The 17,622-nt window shown below is 43.9% G+C and overlaps 1 protein-coding gene across 1 annotated transcript; it reads left to right on the forward strand.

The window, feature by feature from the left end:
• Positions 1-453: 453 nt before the first annotated feature.
• Positions 454-15,960, forward strand: OXTR (oxytocin receptor). The gene is made up of 3 exons (XM_019536582.1): positions 454-691; positions 1,055-2,247; positions 14,527-15,960. Exons 2-3 carry the CDS (start codon positions 1,320-1,322, stop codon positions 14,772-14,774), a joined length of 1,176 nt encoding a protein of 391 aa, XP_019392127.1. The 5' UTR covers positions 454-691; positions 1,055-1,319; the 3' UTR covers positions 14,775-15,960.
• Positions 15,961-17,622: the final 1,662 nt, after the last annotated feature.

Here is a 17,622-nt window from a genome sequence, read left to right on the forward strand (position 1 = left end):
CAATTAATGTGCATTGACCCAATGGGAATGATTAATTTTAATTCATACAATTATTTTGATCGTTACTGCTCTTGCCCATTTGTCCGGAAGGTAAATGTTGCCCGTATACAAAACATTCAGGCTTTCTTGCAGTGAGATAAGCAATAGCATGCAACTGCTAGGAGAAAAAGAGAGAGAACTTTATTTATGCTATTTTTCCTTTTGCTATGTTTTAATCTATTAGAAAATGAAGGAGTCAATGCTGACACAGTTTTTAATGCTGTAACTACCCCATTGTAAATCCCAAATAACGCCCGGTGCAGTGATATCACAGTAATTGATAGGCAAAATCCACTTCCCTGATCTTTAAATTATTCATTGTAGGAATTGGTAGAGCACTGGCCTCTTGCATCCCCTCGTGGATGAAGCCAGAAATGCAGCACTGGTACAGGATGTATATGTACTCCAACAGCAGTATATTTTATCCATGAGTGACTCCTAAAGGGCTGACTCTAATCTCCTCCTCTCCTCTCTCTCTGCTGCTTGCTTTCTCCTTGGATTCGTTTGAGAACAAAGTTGTGGAGCAGCCAGATGTCTTGCTGTGGGAGAGCCTCACCTGAACTCCTAGATCTTTTCTGGGCTCTTCTTTTCAACAGAAAGCGGCAACTTCAGCCAGTAAAGCTGGGAGTTTTCAAAGGAGGAGCTGAGAAAGGTAAGATGGGACCTTCTGACTCTAACCTTTCAAGTTAGCCAAGTTTTCGGTGGATCCATGTCCCCAGCTATACAGGTGTCTGGCACAAAAAGCTAAGAAGAAAGAAAAGCATGCTGCAGCTGGAGGAGGGCAATGCAGGGTACTAGTGATTCAGCATCTTGCCCTTTTGGTTGCTATAAAGTGAATTTGGGGGGGAAGGGAGGGGGATCAATGTAGACTTCAGTGGGAGAGAAACAAGTCAATGCTGTGGAAGGCCCTGCACTGAACTGGCAGGCTGGGGAGCGAGGGGGAGACGCGGCTCCTGAGACAGGACAGGAATATTGATTTGCTGTAATGCCTTGCTTTGTTTCTGTTTGGGGGCAGGAGTCTGAGGACATGCCAAGTGCCTCCGTAGGGGGAGGAGTTGGATGCTAAGACCATCTCTGCCTCAGGAGGACCCAGCCTGCAGAACCTGGCTCCCTCTGGCTCACGCAGGAGAAAAGGGTGAGCTCCCAGATGAGCAGCTACCCACCACTGAAGAACTGAGAGCCGTGGTCCTCAGCAAGGGCAGGCTGTGACCAGGGCACACACAAGTCTCTACCACCGGAGCTCCCTCTGCTGCAAAATAATATATGGGAAGGAGCCGGCCATGGAGAAGCTGCACTTTGCAGGGAATGACCTTTGGACGATCAACAGTTCGCTAGAAAACACCAGCCTGCGCCTGGAGAACCTGACTGATGGGAAGAACAGCACAACTGACCCCCTGAAGAGAAACGAGGACATGGCGAAGGTAGAGGTGGCAGTGCTCTGCCTCATCTTCTTCCTTGCCCTGACCGGCAACCTGTGTGTGCTGCTGGCCATCCGCACGACCCGGCACAAGCACTCCCGCATGTACTACTTCATGAAGCACCTGAGCATCGCCGACCTGGTGGTGGCCATCTTCCAGGTGCTGCCCCAGCTCATCTGGGACATTACCTTCAGGTTTTATGGGCCGGACTTCCTCTGCCGCCTGGTCAAGTACCTGCAAGTAGTGGGAATGTTTGCTTCCACTTACATGCTCTTGCTGATGTCCCTGGACCGGTGCCTGGCCATCTGTCAGCCCTTGAGGTCATTGCACAGGAGGTCTGACCGGCTGTCCGTCCTCCTCACCTGGCTTCTCTGCCTGCTAGTCAGCATCCCCCAGATCCACATATTTTCCCTCCGGGATGTGGGCAATGGGGTGTATGACTGCTGGGCAGATTTCATCCAGCCCTGGGGACTCAAAGCCTACATTACTTGGATAACCTTGACAGTCTATATCATCCCTGTGCTGATGTTGAGTGTCTGCTATGGTTTGATCAGCTTCAAAATCTGGCAGAACGTGAAACTAAAGACAGCCCATGAGACCAACGTGAGTTTGACCACCAACTCCAGCGGGGCAGCACTGTCCAGGGTCAGCAGCATCAAGCTCATCTCTAAAGCCAAGATACGGACAGTCAAAATGACCTTCATCATAGTTTTAGCTTTCATAGTGTGCTGGACTCCATTTTTCTTTGTGCAGATGTGGTCAGTATGGGACAAGAACGCTCCACAAGAAGGTATGTATATACATGTGTACCTCTATACATGAACTGCATGTAAGTATTAGGGTTGGTGATCAAAATAATGCATAATAATCCAATTGGGTAACTACAAAGGAGCAGTTATGGTTCATATGGCATGGGCGGTATCTAGGGATTTCAGAATTTAAGAAATCTCTTCCAGGTAAGGGGGGTACAAAGATAGTCGAGGGGGAGATCTTAGATCTGCAAGTGTCTGAACTATGCCACTTATTTTCTTTTGATTAAGCCAGGGCTAAGCAAAAACAAGCTCAGCCCCTCAGACCCCTGGACTGAAAGTCTGCTAGAATCTGGAGATAGTTTCCTTCCCACTTCGCAAAGGTGCTGCTAAATGTGCACCGAATAGGCACTTCTTGGCTTGGTCCATCAGTACTGCATGGCCATCACTGCTTGAGAGAGTCTCTGCTGGGAAGACTTCCTTGTGGGGCTGGATGCATCAGGCAGAAACCTAGTGGCAACTTGCTTATGAAGTTCCTTCTCTGTGACGTAAACCGTGAGTCCCCTGCAGTTTCAGGGGTTAAGCTTCATTATGAATCACGCCAGGAAATGGTTTCCCCTCTGTCAGGTTATGGGCCACTTTGCAGATGTACCCTTTGCTAGTATTGTCTTTTTAAAATAAAATATAATTTTAAGTGCTGAAATCTCAAGCACTTTAGGACTGATGTTAAACATATTAACAGCACAAAGCATCAGCAACTGGGGGATAGAGAGAACTGGAAGAAAACCACAGCTGGTTTGGCACCTTTATTTCTTCATCTTCAAGCACCTTCTGCTCTTTCTTAGACCCTTTTCCTCTCTCTCTCTCCTCCTCCCATCGCTCTTGGTTCTTCATTGCCCCTCTCCCTGCTTTTTTTCCACTTCCCTCTCTTTTTCTCTGCTTGCTCCCTGTGCTGCTGTTTATTTTCTCTCTGGCTTTAACATTGTCCCCCTACGTTTCCAGCGACTTGTCATTTGTTATAAAGCAAAGCCGTTTTTTAAAGGACACAGCATCATTGATTTGCTATTTTTCACACAGGAACGAACGCTGGTTGCCCCTGCCACAGATGTGAAATCTCCCTTATCTTTCAATGCTCGTTCACTTTCAAAACCATTTTATCCTTGGCTGCTCTCTCAGCACCTAGAGGTGAATTTTGTTCAGAAGTAGGAAGGTATAAAAGTATAATTTTGGAACTACATTTTTTTTTTTTAATGCAGATACAGACTTTTAGCCTATCTGCAGCTCTTAAAAAGGACTTTCTGCTTTTCTTGGTTTGGGAGAATAAAATAGATAGAATAACAAAATAGCTTATAAGTATCTCCTCTTGTGCTACTAGAGACAGCCCACACCAGAGCAACTGGCCTTGCGGGGCAACTCACCTCCTGAGTTTATTCAGTGTACCCCTCTGTCGGCTTTGAACTTCCTTCCAGTTGTAACTTGTTTTGTGGGAAAACAGGTCCTCAACAATCGATTTGGAGATACCAAATTGAAACACAGTATCTTCAGTCTTTTCTCTCTTCCTTTAATGGGGCTGAAGGGATTAAAACATGGGAACTTTGTCATGATTCACAGGATTTGCCTTTGGGTTCTTCACACACCTGATTTATACTGGCTGTTGCATATGGTTTTTAGATGCCTCATGGGATGAGAAGTGCCCCCATTCCCTTTCACTGGATGTTAAACCGCCGATCTGAAGGACTTGCTAATTCCCTGGCAAAAAACCCCTTTTGTTGAGCCCCAGAACCCGAGAGATTTGTAGAGGTGGATTCAAGTTCAGGATGGATGATTGCACACAAAATTGCTTCCTCAGCTGGCATGTTTGAACCCATTTTTCTTATTTACATTTAATTTCTCTGGAGATGAAGCTAAGGGAACAGGAGAGTGTCCCGGACTGCTTGGGCTGCTGTGACTCTCAATAATACGATGCTGTGAATATTTGCAGTAAACAGGGGGAAGCAGACTTGAACCCTGCTGAGTTACTAATGCATTTTCCACTTTGATTCACATGCCAGGCTTGGGAGCTAGGCATCTTGTCCACACAGAAGTATGCTGTTTTAACCAGACCATTCAACACATAACAGGATTTCATAGTACAGGGGGGAAACTTCTTGCAAGCTGTATTATCAACAGGAGTGAAACCTAATGCACGTCAACAGTGAGAACTGACTCTCAGACTTCTAACTCCAAATCATAAGTGTCTTGACCTAAAGGAGCAACTCCTTTGACCAATAGCAGTAGTTGCCTCTTATTCCCTCCGTGGTAAAGCCACTAGGCTAGGGACAGAAGCTGCACATAAACTGGTTTAAGTGATCAGAAACTAGTTTAACTGTGTAACAGAACAGAAGTTCAGTGCATATAAACCAGGTTCAAAATAGCTGAAACTGGTTTAAGATAAACCTGGTTGAATGTAGTACCAGACTTAATTGATTTAGGTCAAACTGGTTTAGGAAACTTCTGTCCCAGACCCCTTCCTGGTTCAAGTTAAATTACAGTCCCCCAGCACCCCAGGATCCTTTGCAGCCCTGGGCTGGGCTGTGCTGTCTGCTCCAGAAAGCAGGGCTGGCCTTGCCCCTCTGCTCCCTAGCTGGAGCAGTGAGGACTGGCTGACAAGGGGGTGGGGATGGGAAACCTGGCTGGGGACTGCAGCCAGGTCTACCTGGGGATGGGGGGTGCAGCCGCAGTCAGACTTTTCCCCACTGGAGCAGAGGGGACTGAGTGTGTGGGCAGGCAGGCTCAAGCAGAAGGAGGGGGGAGGGTTTAAACCCCCGCTCCCATTTGTATGGGACCCCAGCCAGGGTCAGGTTGGCAGGGGATTGGCAGGAGACCAGCAGACTCCATCCCCTCCCACCTCTGGCAGAGACTGAGGCAAGCAGTTGATAAGGGAAGGGGGCGTAATTCCTCTCAGCTCCCCCAGGCCATGGGGGAGGGGGAAGAGGCTGGGGAACTGGGGCTGGACGGACTGGTCCCCCGCCACCTGCGAGCGCAGAGCCAAGCCCTGCAGGACCAGACTGAGAGGTGGGAGGTGTTGGCAAGAACTTGGCACAGTCGTCACACGTATATGCTGGAGATGAAGCTAAGGGAACAGGAGAGTGTCCCGGACTGCTTGGGCTGCTGTGACTGAAGGAAGCAGAGAACTACATTTTCATTATAGAGCAGAACCTGTAAAAGGTGGGAGACTGGAATACCTAAGCAGAGACAAAAGACGCTAAATGCATGAGAGTCCTGCCAAAGGTGCTATAGGATGGTGACAAGCATACCAATGTCAAGGCACCCAAAGGGGTGAAGGGGGTGCGGGTGTACCTGTAAAAACCCAAGTAGAGATGAGGCCTGTGGGATCTCAACTCCAGTGCCTAAGACCACCTGCTGATTCCCCAGGAAGGACTTTCTGAACACCTGGCTGTAAGGAGACACTCTGCCCTTGGGATTACGTAAGATTTATGCAAGGCTTTGTCTTGTCTTTTTGGTTTATTATATTCCATGTAAAATTAGACTAAGCTGTGTGTGCTCACACTGTGTTTTCCTGGGCTGCATCTTAGCTTAAGCAAAGTTTTTTGGTTGTTCTTTGTTGTGGGCTTGAGGTTGCAAAGTGCTGTGTTCAATACGTGTTTGCTTCAGAGAAAGGACTGTTCTTGTTCAAACTTTTATGAATTCAATGCTGCTACTTTTTGCCCCACCCACCCCCTCATCACCTTGGGAGGGCTGCCCTCCCTGCACCTCGAGTGGGGAGTGGGGGCCAGAAGCCTGGCAGGCATGGCCCCCTGGCCCAGGCAGACCTGGGCTGGGGGTCTCGTGTGGGCCAGGGAGGGGATTTAAATCCCCACCCTCCAGCATGCTGGCTCCAGGCTGAGCCCTGGCCACACCCCCTCTGCTCGAGCAGGAATGGGGGAAAAGCCTTGGAACTCCGGTCCTATCCCTTTGGCAGTGCCTGGCAGGCTGGGAGGATGCTCTAGCACCCCCTGATTTCTAGCCTGAGCCACTGCAGGCATGTAACTGTATTTCCAGAGTCAAAGGTGAATGTCTGTTCACTTGCTTCTCAGCTCAACCTCTGCAGTTTAGACTAACTTGAAAGACTGAATTGATCCAGCCTTGGGCTTTTTGACTGTCTGTACCTAGCTTAGAGGTGACCGAACACACTTAGCTAGTGTGATACATAACAGGCTTGCCATTATTTTAACCCTTGGAATGCAGAGGATATTCTCTCTCCTCTCCTGAGCAGGCATCCTGCTTCCCTCTTTCTTCCCAATAAGACCCATCCCAACTAAGTCCTGGAATATCCTTGCTGCCTCTCAGCATATGTTCCTCCTTGAGTTGTGGAGTCTCAGCTCCATATTCGTGCCACTTTTCCTCTGTAGTGGTCAGTATTTGGGCAAATGCAAGAGTTGGACTTTATGCTCTTTCCACTTCCAAGCGACTGTGTATAACAAGAGCTTCACAGTCCCCGGGTAGATTTCTGTTTGTCAAGTTCAGTGCCTAAAATCACAGTCCCCAGCAGCAAATTCTTGCTGCTTTCAAGCCTGTAACTGGCATCAAGAGAGTGTTGGCAGAGCAGGCAGAAAAAGGAGAAGCATGATCTTCAGCATGCTAGTAAGGGGGAGGTGGGTAAGACAGACCCTACAAAGCAATAGAGTGGGCGTGTTTACATGTTCATTAATGCATCGTAGTTATGGTGCATTATATTTAGTATCTGTAATAATGGGTACAAATTTAGTGTGCCATAATTGACACTACTGTGCAGTAGTGCAGGTGCATGCTTTTTTGTGATGCTAATGTGCAGTAGACTAATTCTACTTCACATTAGCGCATTACCATGGTTTTTGCCTGCCATGCTATTGCATCGTAGAATTAGTCTACTGCACATTTAGTGTCTCGTGTAAACGCGCCCAGTCATATTTCCAGATGGTTCTAATGTTACCTGCTCCCTTTCACAACACATGTGAGTGGATTTCCTTCCAAAGCCTTAGGACTTCCTCAATTTCTAGCTGTTATCTATTTGTGAATGTGTTAGGCTCCAAAGGCTTACGTGCCCTTACCTACTTTGTATGCCTGTCTCACGTTTTATGGCATGGTTTTATGGATTTCTTTTTCTTTGCACAAAGGATTGCACCTCAGATAGGATATATTCAAGATGTGTGCAAAGAGGTGCAACGAATCATGGAATAAGAATTTAATCATATTCCGTTCTACAAGGTCCTCAGTCGTCTTGAGGATAATGTCAGAAAAAGGGGGCTACACAAACAACAAGGAAGGTGTATGCGTTGTATGCAAACCAAACACTTGTTTGATGCCTTTATTAATGAGCCAGATGTTTTGGGGGAAACATATTGGAAAAGGCAGCATCTTGGGATGTTTGTTAATCAGCAACATGTTTATCTTCCTTCATGTAGAAACTCAGAGAGTGCATCTCTGCAAAGGACAATTATATTTGCACATAAATAAATGGCAAATGCAGTTCAAAATAATCCTCAGTAAGTCTCCCTCAAACTTCAGATTTGGGTTTTAAATCCTGAAGCACGTTGGGGAAAGTGCATCCGAGCAATTTAGAAATGGATGATGAACTGTGGTCTCCATAAGCATAAAACTGCCAGTCTTCTCTGAGCGTGTTTGCAAGTAGTGAAGGACTGTGCAGTTACTCCAGGCTGATGTAAGATGGAAAGTGTCACCCTGCTGTGTTTCTCTTTGACTCCCTTCTGTGGAACAAGAAGAATACTTTTATTTTTGCCATGAAAGCAAAAACATTTTGATGTCATTTGCTGCATGGTGCATGGAGTTATAGTGCCATCTGTAGGATTAAAGGAAGCAACAATAATACTGCTCTGATCTAAAGAAGTCATAAGATTCTGGTATGAGGGGTAGAGTAAGTCTGAATTGCATGCTCTTGGTACATCGGATCTAAAGTTGATACAACTTCAAACATGGTCCAAATCTCTGGCTTGGCTGGTGGGGAGTGCTAGTCAACTTTTTCCTTTGAATTTAGATTTTTCTTTTATCAAGCAAGAAGTCTTCAACCTAAAAATGAATAACTGGGTGAAATCTCAAGGGTCTCTCTATACAGTGAGTGTCTCTGGTACTTATCAGAGGTGTTTGTATATTTGGAGGTGGGTGGATTGGTCCTACATGGAGATCAGAGAATTAGCCTTGCCATAGCTAGAGGTGAGATCCAGCTGGAAAATTCAGAGATATAGAGACTTAAACCCATATATGAAGAGATTTAGGCTTGAGATTTAGGCTCAAGTTATCTTCCATAAGAGCATAAAATACTTCCTGTTTCAGGCTACTTGTCCCCTTATGTGATGATGTGACCCTTGTTTTTCTGTGACACTGGAAGACCTGTAGATCTGTAGCAGCTCATTGCTATCTCATGTAATTGTTGATTGCTTAACATCATTTCCATTTGTTGGACCACTTGTTCAGCTGTGAGTGAGAGAGGATGGGGACATCAACTAAACTGCCAGCACCTTCTTGCAATCTGTGCCATTGGCTAGGTCTAGCTCCTTTTAGCGTGCAATAGCCATTGCTTTTGTAGAAATGAGAGATGGAATAGAAAACTCATCCTCTATTTAGCTAGACTAAACATTACAACTTATAATAATACCCAGCTTACACTCATACTTTGTAATTAAAGCCTAATGCTTCTCATCAGTAGATCTCAAAGTACTTTGAAAGGGAGCTAAGTATTAGGGGTCTGCAAAGCGAGCCGTATTTGATTTGGATATGGCTCAGTTCGGGGGACAGTGATTTGATTAGCTGATTTGGATCACTGTCACAACTTGATTCAACCAAATCAGAATCTGAAGATTTGATTCTGATTTAGAGAATCAGCAATTTGGCCACAGACACAGCTTTATATGTTTTTCTACATACCTCGTGAGGCTCATGAATGCTGAGATGCTCCGAATCGAATTGGTGACCGAAGCTTTGCCCAGCCCTACTAGGCATCATTATCCCCATTTTCCAAATGTGGGAAACTTCAATCCAGAAAGCTCAAGTGATTGGGCAAAGGTCATTCAGTAAGTCAGTGGCAGAAGCAGGTGCAAAACCTGCACGTCTTCTGTGCTCCCAATTCAGTGCTCCCTCTGCTGGGTGATCTCACATCCCTGTCTTTCTGTGCATTTTCTATTTCAGCTTGATGCGAGATGACTGCCCTGGGTGTAGTCAATAGGCTGGGTGGACGGGTTTCATACATCACTTCAAACAATGCAAAAAGCTTTTGTGTTTAGCAGCCGTTTTCATGGAACATGATACTTCTCTGTTTTGGTAGCAGATGTTTCCATTTGCTGATGTTAGGAAAAATCAATCTGTGTAACAAGCCGTGTAAATATATGTTGGAGCTACATCAGTGCAGTCAGAATAGATATCCTGCAAATCCGTTTAAGGTGTCCTTCCAATATCTCATATATTTTCATGACTTTCTTTCCCTGGAAACACTGTGGGTAATATGCATTAGATATGGCATATTGATCATCAAATCAACGATTCTTTTAAATGTTTGTAAAGCTCAGTAAGCAGATATGAAGTGGTACTTCCACACAAAGAGCTTCGTATTTGACAGGATATTGTGATATTTTGCTTCTTGGTGTCACTCGCTCATCTCTAACTGATGGTTATTTTCTTATCAGTTCCAATTGGAGCGAAAGGAAAATGAATCAGTGACATGACTCAGTTCCAGTGGGTTAAATTCCTTTTGGGACATTAGAAAGCTCTCAGACTTCAGGCAACTTTTACATGCACAATTAGGGAATCCATTGTTCTCAAGAGGTCATTTAGTGCAGGTACCTACTCCAAGGCAGTTTACCTAAAATATTTGTTAGATGTTTTCCTAACTGGTTCCTAAAAGCCCATACTGATGGAAATTCCACAAACATCCTAAGCCATCTATTTTAGTGTTTAACTGTCCTTACAATTATCCTTCTCCTAAATACGCCACCCAATAAAAATCATGATAATCAATATTAATTTCTATTTCTCGACCACTTTTCATGGCGGTGATCTCAAAATCGTTCTCTAGATCCGGCGCACTGCTTAAAGATTGGTAGTTAGGCATGTTAGTCTGAGGTTAGGCAGATGCAGCATAGATAAGCACCCTATTGACTAAATAAGATATATAAAGAGCATAAGCTTTTGTGAACTGGAACTCACTTTATCAAATGCTGTGAAAGGACAAGCACAGAGCGATGTACAAAGCAGGGGGGAGTGATTTGAAGGCAAAAGGTGGGAAGGGGAGAGAGAGGAAAGGTGGGAATGGACAGGAGGCCAGGTATGGGAGAGGTATACAAGCAAGGAGCCTATACTAGGAACAAAGCGTGTGTGTGTGTGTGTGTGTGTGTGTGCGTGCATGCGTGCGCTTTCTAGATATCTTATTTAGTTAGTCTATAAGGTACAGATCTATCCTGCCTTTTACATTGCTGAAACCCATATTCCTATAACACCATTGAAATGCAGCCAATTCTGGAGGGAAAAGCATAACAGTAAGGTAAAGAGAAGCTTTGACTGTGGGCAAATAGTAAATTTCCTAGAAAAAGGTTATCTGGGATCTTCAACGTTAATACTAAGAAGAGGGGGTAGTTTGTGAGGCCTGCCATGTAGTTTTTAAGATTTGCATTACCTTGGAAGAATGAAGAGTGAATCAGCAATGGCCGGATTTTTAAAACAGATTCAAGGAACTTGAAATATTTCACCTCTTTCTGCTTAGTATTCATAAGCAATTTCCTCTGGCTTTCTTTTAGACCAAGCTCTAAACACTAACCTGTTGGATTAGACATCACAAGGGAAATAATTATATAGGACTGGGTTAAAAGTGAACCAAGAAACTTTGATTAATTTTCATTTAAGATGAGCGAGGATAGTAGATTTTTACAGAGGCAAAAAGAAAAGGGGAATTGAGATAAAGTAAACATCTCAATTATAGACAGCTATACAATGAAGCTGCATGCATTATAGCTGACATTTATAGTTGGGAAATGTATGTTGACCTCCATAGTCATTAGCAAAGCTTTTAAGATAAACCTATCAAGGATAATTGAATTCTGGCTAGGATCAATTTCTGTGTGAGATTCTGTTCCCCCGACTTGGTATGCGTGCCCATAAATCTTACGACCCATTGGAGACAGGTACCACTGATATCCATGTGCTAAAGGAGCCTCATTGTTTTATGACTGCCAAAGCAATATTTATAGCTTCAGCTCTTAGATACTCATTTTCTGAAGGGCTTTTTTTGCCATCGTTGACAAATGAATGAATACGCAAAGATATGCACAAGCTGACACCATCCTGAGTCCGTGCTAGATAGAATAGGTCTTTTTTTTTTCAAAACAATATGTGTGGTTGAAAAAATGAGGTCTTGATAATGATATAATTCTTGCTGAAGTGTCAATACGGTCAACAGTTTTTTTATTAGTAACATTTAAAACAAACAAAGAAACCGAAAGGAATCCCTCATTCCCTTTGGCTTTCTCCCTGTTTTTCTCAGTGGAAAAAACAAAATAGCATACAAGTAAAGAGTTAGTAAATGAGAGTTTTTCCTTTTTTGGTGTCTCTTTCTCTGAAGACAGGGAAGGGGGGAAACAGTAGGAGAAAGGGAAATGGAACCAACAGTTGAAAATGGTTTTCAAGACAAAACGAACGTTTTTATTCCATAACATTTTCCACGATGAAATGGGGGGGGGGGGGGTTGTGGGGAAGGAAGGAATGGGAAAAGTTGCGAAAGCCTTGGAATGAAACAAACCTTCCTGGTTTTCACATCCTTTTGGGTGCAGACAGAAGTTACACTTTTTACAGGGTCGGGCCCCTGAAAGTGCTCTATAGCCATGCCATGACACACGTGCATGGCTGAAGAGTGCTTTGAATGAGGCCAATCGTGCAAAAACTTAACCCTCCTCTAATGAGGTATCAGATGAAGGTGCTCCACTTTAGAGCACCTTAGGGAGCTTGTATGTCCTAGGGTTCATTTTTTTGTACAAGTGGAGCTGGGCTGATGCAGCCCAACCCTGCCCCCGGGGCTGTCATCAGGGAGGGAGGGACAAGCCAGCAGCAGTAAGCTCATCCTTTCATGAGCTGCTGGCTTGCCCAGCCTGAGGTGCAGGGGGTAGGTGGTGAATTGGAGCCCCCCGCCTCACTCCCTCCTCTAGCCCCCATGGTTGGGGTACTGGGGAGAGCTGGGCCAGGCCCATGAGGCAAGGGGGCTTTAATCTACCCCCTGCCCCCTCCAGCTCAGGCCAGGCAAGCCAGCAACTCATGAAAGGAGCAGCTCACTGCTGCTGGCTTGCCCCTCCTCCCTCCTCTTCTACCCCCGATGACAGCCCCAGAGCTGGGGGTGGCAGGGCTGGTGAAAGGCATGGATCCTTGGTTTGCTAGGCAGGCTTGATACCCTTTCCCCACCCGCATCCAACAGGGGAGTTAGACTGGGGGGGAGGTGGGTCTGTTAGGTTGGGGGGGGCACTTTAACTGATGGCATTTTATGTAAAGCGCCATGAGTTAGAGCAGGGGCCTGAATGTCTGTCAGTGCCCTTTGTGAACTCTTTCCCTTGTTCCTCTAACCCTGCTCTCCCCATTTTGACCACCTCTGCTGTTGGTGAAGTTCTCACAGCGCTAGGCCTCATACCTTGCATTTCTATCTAGGCAAAACTAGCCACGCACAGTTGCCTCTGGAATATATCAAAGTCAGGATGCAAGTGCTTACGTAGCCATGTGGCTGGATGCCAGGTAGCTGTTACTTGAGGAATTTGATGTGTACTTGCTAGGGGTTGTGAGTAGGTATGCAGTCGGTCTGACTGAAGGTAGAGGCGACTGGAGTAGGTTCAACCTAGTTCATAACTGTGTAAATGGAACGCTGTGTTATTAAAGGGTAAAAGCAACTGCCTCAATATGACTCCTATAAGCTATGACTAAATCTTTTCTTTTTTTAAAATTTCTGTTTCTGGGGGTTGGCTTGGTATTTCCTTTCTAAAATATAGCTTCTTCTTGCCCCCTGCCTAGTTGCTGGAATAAGCACAGAAGACAAGCGGTGAATAAGAAACCTTGTTTATTAGACTGTTCTATTTTCAGCCCCTGGGCCAGTGGATAGATTTAACTCCCATGTACTTTGTCTTATTGGGCTTAATGAACCTTATCTAAGGAGTCCCAATCGCTTCAGAAGGCTTTGGACCAGACCCCATGAGCGTGAAATGACTTCAGTCATTGTAGGAGATGTTGCCGTCTGCCCATGTAGGCCTGGATGCCCTTTGCATCCATAATACTGACTTCTGAATGTTTGGAATGTGCTAGGGCTCCTGAAATACCAGTAATGACTTGATTATCTTTACCATTCATACATGAAAACTGTCTCTCACAAATTGCACTTTTGGAGTTGCAGATTTAACTCCCCTTATGTTTTCAATGCACAGACCTCAGCTGCAAGGAGAATAGCCAATTATTCTGTGTGCTTTGGAAACAAAAAATCAATTGGATGCATTTGCTTCTGGTACATTGCCATCTGCTTCCACTTTCTACTCCCTTGAATTAACTGTACATTGAAGAATCATGATCACACAATCAGACTTCATTACACAAACTGAAATAACCATAATTTTCAAAGGTAAAGCTTTGCATGACACTCTTCCTATTTTAATGGAGAATCGCTCTGATCAGGTTACCAGAGTGTGAACATACCTATGTGAAAGCATGGCTAAGTGCAATCTCATTCTCTTCAGACTATAGGCTGAGTAAATAAAATGACCAGAGATGTCTAAACTGCCTGATGTGGGAATAGGTAGCGTCTTTCTTGTGTTTCCATCTTTCTCCCTATCTTCTTGATATCACAACAGCTAGAGAGCTTATTCCTTCCTCCCCAGCCAGATAACGGCAGATGGTCAGAGTGGATCTGAGTTCTGGTGTTTTGGCTGTCCAATGAAATATATCCAGCGTTGCAAAAAATAATTTGGGGTTGAAGAAAACTTAAAAAGATATATAACTTAAAACACTGACTTTTTTTTATTCCTCATGTTTTTCATCCTTTGTTCACCAAACTCAGCAGCAGAGTATTTTTGCTTAAAAGGGACACTGCTTTTTCTTAGCTGGAATATAGATGGGTTCATTGGCATATAGTCATGATATTAAGTTAGGGGGGCCAGGCCCACAGATTTGTGATTTGGGGTAGTCAAGCTTGGAGGGTGAGTGGACTCCAGGGATCAGGGTCTCCAAAAGCCATCATTACTTCCTGTTGGATATGCCCAGCTTTTCCTGCCTTTGTCTGGAGTTTTCCTGAGTGGCACTTTAATATTTCTTTTGTGTTTTCATCTGTTTTGCAGCTTCCCCATTTATCATTGCCATGCTCCTAGCAAGTTTAAACAGCTGTTGCAATCCCTGGATCTACATGCTTTACACAGGCCATCTCTTCCATGACCTTATGCAACGGTTCCTCTGCTGTTCTACCCGCTACTTAAAATCCCGGCAAGGCTGTGACCTTAGCATCAGCAAGAAAAGCAACTCCTCCTCGTTTGTCCTGAGTCGTAAGAGCTCCAGTCAGAGGAGCTTCACTCAACCTTCTATGGCATAAAGACTCTTCCAGGACAATTTGGACTTCAATACCACTTTGCTCTGTCTTCAGCATCTATTTGTACAAAGGCTGATTCAGAACGTATGCCGGTTTTTATGTGTGTACATATATGTATGCGTGTGCGTGCGATTGTATGTGTGTGTTGAATTTTGTATTTAGCTGAGGCAGGAAGAAGAAAAGAACTTCTGTTCTTTTGACTTTCTGTCAAAAGTCTGGTATGGAATAGATTCTTTAATTGGGTTCAGTTCAGTGGACAAGATCCTGAAGCCTTTAGTCGTTGAAATCAGTGGGGTTTTTACATAATGACTAGATGACTAGGTATCAACTGCAACATCTTACTTACCTGAATAGGTTTATTGAAGTTGATGAATCAAAGTTATGACTCCCAAGTTTAAGGCGACATCACTGAGTTGCAACAGAGCTGATCTACAAAAAGTGAGTTTTCTCTGGACTATTCCTACTCAGGTGAGTATTGCTCATTGATTTCAGCGTGAGCATTGGTATGGGCACACAAACAAGTTATCCTGAAGTAAGTTAGAACGTGGACATCCAGCATATCAGCTACTTTGCAGCAATGAACTACATGCACAGTCTTAGTCTGTGGTTAATGTACATGTAGTTTGCCTCACATTCATTGAGGGGAAAGCTGTTTTGCAGGTACTGTGAGATATCTTGTTAACATGCCTTCTGTGTGTATAAGGCCTTGCAGGATCCTGACTTAGGTCCTTGTATAAAAATAATACCCACTGACATCAAGAGAGTATTGGCTCAGTAAAGATATAGGGGTCTGATTCTGCAGCAACTTATGTACACGCTTAACTTGAAGAATCTCAGTTGGCCCCATTCACTTCAGTGGGACTATGCATGTGGTTTGATTTAAGCATGTGCATAAGTGATTATGGGATCGTATGTTTGTTCAATAATATGTGTACTAATTATGTTCAAAAGCTTTCTCTAAGATGGTGAAATCTGGTGTCCATCCGACTCGACGGCAAAACTCCCACGGATCTTCCTGGGTCCAGGATTTTATTCTTCGGTTATTGTATATATTATTACATCACTATGATTCTTTTTTTCCCGTAAGGCACAAGATTCATGCTTTTGGCATGAATTTTTTAAAGTATTTTCTTGTAAATGAAATTGTATTAATTCAGCTTCAAGAAAAGCGCAAGCGCTGTAAAAAAAATGGAGGACACTTAGTGGGAACAGAATGCTTCATAGTAATATATCCATTGTACTGAATGCTTTTGTTTAGACCAGTGCACCAACACTTATAAACTATTCACTCTTTTATTATACGGGCATAAGGTTAGTATGGACACAATTTTTGGAAACAGCAAATACATATGGCAAGATCCTGCTGCCAGAGACAATGGAAGTTTCCTTTAGGATTCAATGGCCGCAGGATTAGTTAACCTGAAGACTGATCCTGCTAACCTTTGCTCATGTGATCAGTCCTTTCTTATGTGAGTAGTTCCCAAATGAATGAGACTGCTTGCCTAAGCAATGATTACACATGGGCAAAGGTTTATGGGATTTGAACCTGTATCGTTGGAACGAATATAAATACTTCTTCTAGAAATGTACTGGTTTTGTTTGTTCATTGTTGTTCACAGATCCATTTTCAGCTTTCAGATTTATAGGTTTGGTTGTGGTGTTCATTTAGTTTTCACTAACTTCTAAACACAACTCCACAAGCTGATCAAATATGGAGTACTTATTCCTCCTTTGTTTGCTCTTCTGGTTTAAGGTTTCTTGTACACCAAAGTAGTGAAGTACTGGAGTGAGGCACTTTAAAAAAAAATCCTTGGGTATAATTGGGTAATGTTTAGATTTTTCCCATATCTGCACTACCCAAGGGAAGGAATGTAATTTTACTTTAAAGGTTTTATCATAATCTTTATCATATCTAAATTCTATTTTAATACATCTAGAAATATAAGGCTTCATTTGTCACCACTGACTACTCATTTTAAGCTGGTTAAATCCATTCGTTTTAATGCACTTACAACAGTGCAATGATGCGATCAGATTAATATAGCAGTGAATCAGTTCTGTCTCTGCATTATAGTCCAGTCCTGAAATTGATGTAGGATAAACTTCAGATTCATTTTTCAGGCAAAACTCAAAGGTTATTTTGGCTGAGAAAAGATCAGCCTTAGATAACAATTTTGTGAGATTGGAAAGGGAGTAATAATTAGTAGGGCCATGGAAAATTTTGACGGCTGTTTAGTTTCGAAGGTGTTTCAACACGTTTTGAGGTCGAAACACCGAAACGAAACAAGGGCATGGGAAACATTTTGAAAATTTCGAAGAGTTTTGAAGCTGAGCTTGCAGGGAAATACAAAGTAAGGAGAGGGAGGGAGTGGAGGGGGGAAGGACTGCTCTCATAGTGACTGTGTAGCTGGCCAGTGACGGTGATCCTTCCCGGAGGTCCCTTCCAATCCCAGTGCTCTTGGGGAGGGACAGAGAAACAGCATAAAAGCATTGTTTGAAATGAGCTTTGTCAGCTTACTGAGCTGTGTCCTCCAGGAGCACCAGGAAGGCTTTTGCTTCCTACTTGCTAGTCTGTTCCTAGCAAGTGGGATCCAATACTTTCGGAAATACCCTAATATCCCTTCTTAATCCATCCCTTTCAATTTATTCCTCCCCCAAAATCTTCTTTTTGTTTTTGTTATTCTCTGTAATTCTTTCTCCATGTAAAAAAAATCTGTGTTTTCCCTGAAAGCTGGCGGGCTTCATGGCCCCACCAGGGGCTACTATGCCTGCAGTTTTCATTACCCTGTGCCTTCACACTCATACGTCATGAGTTTTGCTCTGAACAGTTCGAGGTGCAGTTTCCCAGGAA

The sequence above is a fragment of the Crocodylus porosus genome, unplaced genomic scaffold, assembly GCF_001723895.1.
Source record: "Crocodylus porosus isolate Cpor-Errol unplaced genomic scaffold, CroPor_comp1, whole genome shotgun sequence".
In the NCBI taxonomy this organism is placed as follows: Eukaryota; Metazoa; Chordata; order Crocodylia; family Crocodylidae; genus Crocodylus; species Crocodylus porosus.